The sequence below is a fragment of the Rhagoletis pomonella genome, unplaced genomic scaffold (genome assembly GCF_013731165.1).
Source record: "Rhagoletis pomonella isolate Grant_MI unplaced genomic scaffold, Rhpom_1.0 Rhpom_scaffold_05403, whole genome shotgun sequence".
NCBI classification, from domain to species: Eukaryota; Metazoa; Arthropoda; class Insecta; order Diptera; family Tephritidae; genus Rhagoletis; species Rhagoletis pomonella.
Genome location: NW_023463943.1, coordinates 1 through 8701, shown reverse-complemented (window position 1 = coordinate 8701; position 8701 = coordinate 1). Strand labels below are relative to the sequence as shown.

Below are 8701 nucleotides of genomic sequence, written 5' to 3'. Positions count from 1 at the left end.
AAAAAAAAGATATTTAACAAAATTCGTTGGTCTCTATTTTCATTAACATCCTTTTCCGAAAGTGCAATATTTAAGAATTTATACCCATTTCATTGAGCACGCTTTTTAACCCAAGTTTTGGTTTGTTTGTTAACATCAAAACTACATATCGACACCTAAGTGGAAGATCGACCTATCTCGGCAGCCAGTTCGAAAACTCGCTATCTCAAAAAACTGTTCTAGAACACCCTATTTCAGAATTTTGTTGAAGAACGCCCTATCTCAGAATGCGGTTAAAAAACGCCCTATCTCGGCAAATTTTCAATATATTTTCATTTGAGATAGGGCGTTCTTCAACCAAATTCTGAAGTAGGACTTTCTTAAAAAGTTTTCTGAGTTATGGCGTTTTTGAATTGGCTGCCGAGATAGGTCGATCTTCCAATCAGGTATCGGTATATTAATAAAAAATGATTAAATATTGTCTGCTGTAACCTATTTTAGAAATAATTTATTTATTAGGATTTGCAATTTGAAAAAATCAGTTCCTTCCAATTTTGGGAATCAAACGGGACGCCACACAAGCAAAAATCGTTTTCTACAATCTTTATTAACCTGAAGGGCTGAAATTACCGTTTTATAGGAGGGACCAGGTTATTGTTTAATTTTTGTATTTTCAATACGCTTCTGCCCTGCATAAAGGGAAACCCGCGTACCGAATTTTCTTCCGATATCTCAACTTTTCCTAGAGTTATCGTGTACACAGACGGAGATGGACTAATCAACTTCTCTTTTTCTTCTGGGCATTTACGGTATATACATACATATGTACATAAATGTAGTACATATCTATCTCGATTTTGGTTGTTCCAAATATCCGTTACGTGAGAAAAGTTATAGTACCCTACTGCAGAAGTGCGTAGTAAATATGTTTAAATAGTACACCTTTTAATTAATAATTAATAAAAAAAATTTTACAATGTAACTCCTCAACCCCTCTTTAAAGAAAACAAGAACCCTTATAAAATTTCGTTTTGAAAGTTTTCAAATTTGAAAACTGAAGAAAAAAATTAATAGGAAAAAAATCATATAAATTAAATTTATATATACATATATTCTGCGAAAAAATGTCTACAATCAATTTTTAAACCCTTTTCGCAATTGGTGTACTCTTGTAACCGGTAAATTTTGTTACCATCTCATAAGCTGGTAACAAAATATTGCCCCGCCCCGTGAAATATGCATTGCCAGAATTTCCACAATTCTTCATGGCTGAATTGCTGAATATATAGCATTACCAACGTTCCTAGAATCGCGGTGACATGAACAGGTAACATTTTTTGGTGATAAAATTTTCCGGTTACAAAATCTTCGGTTACGTGCAGAATAGACCTTTTGTAGTTCTAAAAGTCTATAATACGAAGGGACAGATGCAGGTAATGAAATTCTTAAGTTTTTTCAAGCAAGAGTTTTAAAAACTCAATTCTATTGACACTGTTTTATATTTCTATATACAGTTCACTAATTTCGAATCTAATATATGTAAATGTGTGTATCAAGATGTGTCCTTTGTGCTCGACGGTTGCGATGTTTGTTTGGACTGATTTCGCACCAGTCATTAGCCATGGGTTAATATCAGAAAACGTCTATACATACGCGTTGAAATACATACATACGTATACATATATGTTTTTTTTCAATTCCAGATATGTTTAAACTTTAAAGTATAAAATATATCAACCCTGGGAAAAAAGTATTAGTACTGAATGGTAAAAACATGTGCATTCATTTTAAATATACAATCATGTGTGTGTGCGAATGCTTCTGTTACATTCACATTCCATACTGAATGTCAATCTACCATTCAAAAACACAACACAGTTTATTTGTTTTCAAGCATTTTAAGCCACTCAGGAATGAGGCTATTTTTTATACAAACAAACAATCAAAATTTTGAAAAGAATGTCGAGTGAATGCAGATCCTATTGATTCAATCATTTTACAGCTCTGAAAATTAATAATGAAATTTGGAGGATTTTAGATATTGCATACGGTAGCACGAAATGTCAATCTACTTAATTGTCAAGTTGTTAAGATGGCGACGAAAAAGTGACAATGGAACTACCTTCTTTTTTGTATCATGATCGCATCTGTATGTAGTACAAGCATCCATTTGCGCATGCCTGGGAAATGGATTTGCATTTGACTCCAGAACTATTATTTACAAATAATATCTACGAGTATTGCAGTAAAAGTCAAAAACAACTTTGAAGTTAACAAGTGCATTGTTTGTACATTTTTTTGCGTCCATCTTTAAAGTGAGTATGTGAAAAAACCAATTTTATCATTTTGCATTTTTACTATTTACATAATATAATATCTACTCGTACAAGAAGCGAACTTGAACAGATGCTTTTTAAGTTTTTAGCAACATTAACTACTGAATAAATTATATTTAACAAATGGTCATGCAGAAATGCAAATCAGCAATTCTAACTAATATAAAAGTACATTTAATATAATTTAACTATATTAATTTATTAATTTTATAAAAAAAAATATACATGAATACGTTTCTGCATTCACATGCAACTTGCAACAAATATAATATTATCATAACAGAAATCAGACTCAAAAGAAATTTTTTTTCTTCATTTAACACCCTAAATAGATACTAATAAAGTCGAAGATATCATATGTAAATTTTGGTCCCGATTGCAGTCTGTTAAGACGTTTTCATAAGGTAATCTGAAATTTGACCCCTGTGCCACAACGCTTGAAAAACATGGTATGGAGCTCCGGCTTAATGTGTGTTTAGCCATTTCAATATAGCCACCTGATTCAAATGTCATTTCTTAATCTTCAAGCAACGCTAATCTAATTGTCAAAATACGTATAATATTGGGGTGGTTTTCGTGTTATCTAAATTTAATGGCTTAATGGATTAATAGATACGCATACTATCTAGGATTGGGAGAAAAAATTCACCATTTGATTAGTTAAAATTGTTGAAGCTGTAACCTCCTAGTTAAGTTTATTTTCTGTCATTTCGTGATCGTCTGGCAATACTATTCTCGTTCTTGTCATTCATTTCTGTTTTGTGATTACATTTGTTTGTTTCGTTAAGAATCATTGTACGGTACTCTAAATTCCTGAAATTTTCTATAAAAGGCGACGAAAACTCTTTTTAGCTTCCATCTTGTGCACAGATAAGCGGATGAATAAAGCCTGTATTGGTAAATTGTCAACTTGCGTGTTTTAATCAGTAACATTTTGGTGCCTCCTGTGAGGACAAATAAATTTCTATTTTGTGTTTTTGAGGCATGGCGGAACTCAACTTGCGTGCATCTGCTGTTAAGGCAATAAAACGCATACATGCCCGTGTGAGAGATGGTGGCGATGATGGTCGCGATGTATTCCAACTGCAACAGGAGCTGAAGTCGATCGAGACACATTTTGGGAGATTCGTTGATAACCATAATCATCTTGTTGGAGAAGCGGCACCCTCAGAAATGGTTACGCATGATTCGCTATGGGAAACTGTGGAGGAGCTTTACGGTGAGGCATGTAGCACACTCCACCGCCTTATTGCGACGTCAACGGTAGATTCCAACGCCAGTGAGGGTGCGCGCAACGTGCCTACTACGACTTTGGAGGGCTGTTCGGTAGATCTTAAACTGGATCCGTTGGCTATTCCCCCATTTGACGGGGATATGTGTAAATGGTTGGCGTTCAAAGATGCGTTTGAGACGCTTGTCCATAACTCGGCGTACCCGGAAGCATTCAAGTTGGGTAAACTTCGCCAAGCAGTTAACGCGTCCACAGTGCCATTAATTGGAGGGATATATTCGGGTGGCTATCAAGAAGTATGGAAGGCTCTTAAAGAGCGTTACGACAACAAGAAACATCTGGCAGAAATACACGTGTCGCGTTTTCTCAACTTAAAGGTAGCCACCCAGGAGTCATCGCAAGCATTGTTGGCCGTTGTTGACACTGTGCATGAGTCGCTGCGAGCATTGCGGGTCATGGAGATCCCTGTAGATCAATGGGATGCATTAGCTGTGCCTATTGTTGTGTCCAAGCTTCCGCCTGTAACCAAGCGCGACTGGTGTATGAAGTGTACCACCACCGAGATTCCACGGCTGGATGATTTGCTGAAGTTTTTGGAAAGGCGTGCTCATAGTCTATCGCCTGAACCATCGGCCGTTCTAGTGGCGCCTCGGCAGCAACGATCGGTGAAGTCGCATGTGGTTAGCGCTGAGCGGGCGCAGTGTGCGCACTGTGGTGCTACGCATCGAATTGCTAAGTGTCCAGCGCTGTCAGCTATGAATATTGAACAACGTTATGAAGCAGTTAAGAGTTTGAGGTTGTGTTATAATTGCCTACGTGCTGGCCATTCGTCCAGACAGTGTCCATCGGGAAGTTGCCGGAATTGTGGCCGTAAGCACAATACTATCTTATGCCGCGAGAGGTTCACCAACATAGCTTCGCCTGAATCCACGTCTACGTCACCCGTATCAAATACTGCACCTGGTAAGGTCCAAACAACTTCAGCTGCATGACTAGCAGCACCTGCGAGAGCCCACGCGGCCAGATATCAGCCGATCACCCTCCTAGCAACAGCGCGTGCGTATGCCTTTGGAGAAGCATCGGTTCAGCGTGTGGCTCGTATCTTATGCGATCCTGGATCGCAGGTTAGCTTCGTGACGGATCGCCTAGCAAACTCCTTGCAGGTATACCGACGGAAATGTGACCTGATGGTAGAAGGGGTAGGGGCTGCCGTCAATACCCAAGTGAAGGGCAGCGTTACACTCACGTTGAGGTCAACGAAAACTACATTTGAAATGCAAATTGAGGCCTTGGTTTTACCGTCCATTACTTCTCCGACTCCGACGGTGAATATTGACGTGAACCAGTGGCCGTACTTGAGAGGGCTAGAGTTGGCGGACGATCGGTTTGGGACGCCTGGAGTTATCGACGTTCTCATCGGCGCGGACGTGTGGGGGCGAGTCCTAGAGGGTGATGTCATCGGTGGACGACCAGACGAACCTTTTGCCCAGCGTACCCGCTTTGGTTGGGTGGTATTTGGCCCAGCAGCAGTGTCTTTTACTTCGAACGTATCATCGCTCGCACTGAGCGCGTTACCGGGTGAGGATGACGTCCGTTTAGAAGAACTGCTACACAGATTTTGGGAGATGGAGGAAATTGCGATTGCTGACAATCAACACGTCGACGACTGTGCCCAGATCTTCGAAGCTACTCATAGCCGCACTGCAGACGGCCGTTACATTGTCCACCTAGCTCTTCGACAAAATGTACCCAAACTTGGTGACTCATATGCACTGGCTGCACGCCAATTCGGTAGACTAGAGCGTCGCTTGGCAGTGGATCCCGGCCTTAGGGAAACTATGTGGCATTCATGCGGGAGTACGAAGCACTCGGACATATGGAGCGAGTCGAACCATCATATCCCCATAGCAATTGCTACTATATTCCTCACCATGCGGTTACCACCAAATTCCGCGTGGTGTTCAATGCTTCGGCGCCGACCAGCACGGGAGTCTCCTTAAACGATATTCAACTGGTGGGCCCAGCGCTTCAGGACTCGCTTAGCAGCATACTTCTTCGTTTCCGACGTTTTCGAGTGGCGATAACTGCCGACATCGAGAAAATGTTTAGGCAAGTGTTGGTTGCGCCGGAGCATCGAGACTATCAGAGGATTATTTGGCGCGAGTCCCCGGCCGACGACATTGGCATATATCGATTGAAGACCATTACATATGGCATGGCATGCAGTCCATATAACGCAGTGCGCACGTTGCAGCAATGCGCTTATGATAATTACGGTTCGGTTCCGGATAGGCGGCAGGCGGTCCTCGCTCGAGATGCAATTCTAACCTCGTTTTACGTCGATGATTTCCTCACCAGTTGTGAGAGCGCTACCGATGCAGTGGAACTGGCTAGAAACGTAGATACTATTTTATCCGCGGGCAAATTTACGCTAAGAAAATGGAACTCCAACGATGGCCAGGTGATGAGCTACTTATCTAATGAATCGTCTCTTTCCAGTTATACCTTCCATTCTGGTGTGGCTTCCGTCTTAGGCCTAAGATGGGACGCAGTGACGGATCAGCTATTTTTCCAAGTCGACCTAGACCAATCATCCGAGGCTCCCACGAAGAGGCGAGTACTTAGCGAGGTGGCGCGTCTCTTTGATCCCGCTGGGTTATTATCACCTGTCGTTGTAACTGGAAAGCTGTTCATCCAGAGGATGTGGGCTGCGGGGCTATCGTGGGACTCACCACTACCTGACGATCTTCGCAACGGATGGCTCGAGTACCGCTCCAAGCTGGAGGGGCTCAATAAGATCCGCATCGACCGTTGGATGGGCATGATTCAACGTGTTCAGACAACGTTGCACGGCTTTTGCGATGCCAGCTCACAAGCATATGCTGCCGTTATCTATACGAAGACCGTCGACGTAGGCGATGTTGCACACATCTCACTTCTGACCGCACGCACGAAGGTGGCACCCCTGAAGGGCGCTACTATACCCCGCCTGGAACTGTCGGCAGCACTACTGTTGGCTGAAACTATTCAGAATGTTCGGGACTCACTGGGCTTAATGGATGCTCCATACTATTTGTGGTCGGACTCGGCGATCGTTTTGTGCTGGTTGAAGAAGCATCCAACAACACTTAAGCCGTTCATATCCAACCGGGTTCGCAGGATACAAGAACTGACTTCCCCCGACCGATGGTACCACGTTCGTTCAGCACAGAACCCTGCTGATTGTGCCAGCAGAGGCATTACACCCGAAGAACTCTTAGTTCACCCGCTTTGGTGGCATGGACCTGATGAGCTAGGCAGCGCTCCCTCAAACTAGCCCGAGATCCCTCTCAGCCAGGACGAGTCGGTTGAGCTCCTTGCCGAAAGGCGAAGTACATGTCAGTCAATGGTTCTCCTCGCGCAGCCTTTGAATACCCGTCGCCCAGATGGACACATTATGTTATTGACCACCCGTTTTAGTTCAATTCAACGCCTGCTGGGTACAGTGGCCATCATGCTGCGCTGGTTGAAAGGGCGTCGGCACTTTCGTCAACCTGTGGTCAGCGCCCAGGAACTAGATGACGCCCTGTACACGCTTATCCGTCGAGAGCAAGGAGAACACTTTGCCGCTGAGATTAGGCAGTTGAAGTCCCGTTCAGGTTTGTCCTCCTGCACTAGAATACTCTCATTGAATCCATTTTTAGATGAGAACCACATCCTTCGGGTCGGAGGGCGAATACATAAGGCCGAACTGGAACATGACCAGCGATTCCCGATCATATTGCCGAAGTCGACTCCCTTGGTGCAGCTTTTAATACGTCAGGCCCATGAGGCAACGCTACATGGAGGAACGCAACTCGTGCTACATACCCTCCGTCGCCGGTTTTGGGTCCTGAATGCCAGGCAGGCGGTCAAGAGTTTTATCCACAAGTGCGTATTATGCCGCCGTCATAAGGGAGAGGTGTTCAAGCAGCAAATGGCTCCACTACCCGGGCAGAGGATCAAACCCGCGAGGCCGTTTGTGTCGTCTGGGGTAGACTACTGTGGCCCTTTACACTGCGGGTCGGCACAAAGCGCTCTCGCACGGTCATCAAGACGTACCTAGCCATCTTCGTATGCATGGTCACCAAGGCCGTGCACATCGAAGTAGTGGATGATCTATCCGCACAAGCGTTCCTCGACGCCTTCACCCATTTCGTCAGCCGACGAGGTCCCTGCCGCGACCTATACAGTGATAATGGCACTGCCTTTGTTGGTGCTAACAGACTCCTACGCGAAGACCTTGCCGCCTGGCATAGTGAAAACAACCAGCGAAGGTTAGCAGACTCGGGTACCAATTGGCACTTCATTACACCTAGTGCGCCGCATCAAGGTGGGCTATGGGAGGCGGCTGTTAAGTCGGCAAAGCATCACTTGGTCCGCTGTGTGGGTTCGCAAATCATGTGGCATAGTCAATGGCAGACATTGGCTACCCGGATAGAAGCATGCCTGAACTCACGCCCAATTACCCCCCTGTACGAGGACCCGGAAGAGAAGTTCGCGCTGTCGCCTGGTGATTTTCTGATTGGGGCTCCGCTGCTAGCAGTCCCGGAGCCAGACATTCAACATATTCCAAACAACCGACTGAAACAATGGCAATGGGTACGGCAGGTTCAACAAGTGTTTTGGCAGCGGTGGAGTGAGGAGTATCTGACCACTCTGCAGAGGCGCCACAAATGGCATCGGCGCACCACTAACATAAGGGTCAATGATATCGTACTCGTCAAGCATGAGAACTTGCCTCCGACTCACTGGCGCATGGGTCGCGTCGTGGCTGTACATCCTGGGGCTGACGGGGCGGTTCGCAATGTCACACTAAGAACTTCCGGCGGATGCATGACTCGAGCTGTTCAGAAGCTGTGCCTCTTACTGGAGCCTGAGGATTTCGAGTCAACCGACTCGACCGGGCAGGATGTTGAAGCTGTAACCTCTTAGTTAAGTTTATTTTCTGTCATTTCGTGATCGTCTGGCAATACTATTTTCGTTCTTGTCATTCATTTCTGTTTTGTGATTACATTTGTTTGTTTCGTTAAGAATCATTGTACGGTACTCTAAATTCCTGAAATTTTCTATAAAAGGCGACGAAAACTTTTTTAGCTTCCATCTTGTGCACAGATAAGCGGATGAATAAAGCCTG

At 44.3% G+C, this 8701-nt stretch overlaps 2 protein-coding genes across 2 annotated transcripts; both read left to right on the top strand.

Moving 5' to 3' along the window:
* The first annotated feature begins 2881 nt into the window (after positions 1-2881).
* On the top strand, positions 2882-5679 carry LOC118755133. The gene is made up of 2 exons (XM_036489978.1): positions 2882-3212; positions 3298-5679. The coding sequence occupies exons 1-2, from the start codon at positions 3194-3196 to the stop codon at positions 4536-4538; spliced, it is 1260 nt and encodes a 419-aa protein (XP_036345871.1). The 5' UTR covers positions 2882-3193; the 3' UTR covers positions 4539-5679.
* Positions 5396-6697, top strand: LOC118755131 (the record flags this gene model as incomplete). The annotated part of the gene is made up of 1 exon (XM_036489977.1): positions 5396-6697. A coding segment is annotated over exon 1 (1302 nt), but the record flags the coding sequence as incomplete, so codon positions are not given.
* Between the last annotated feature and the right edge of the window lie 2004 nt (positions 6698-8701).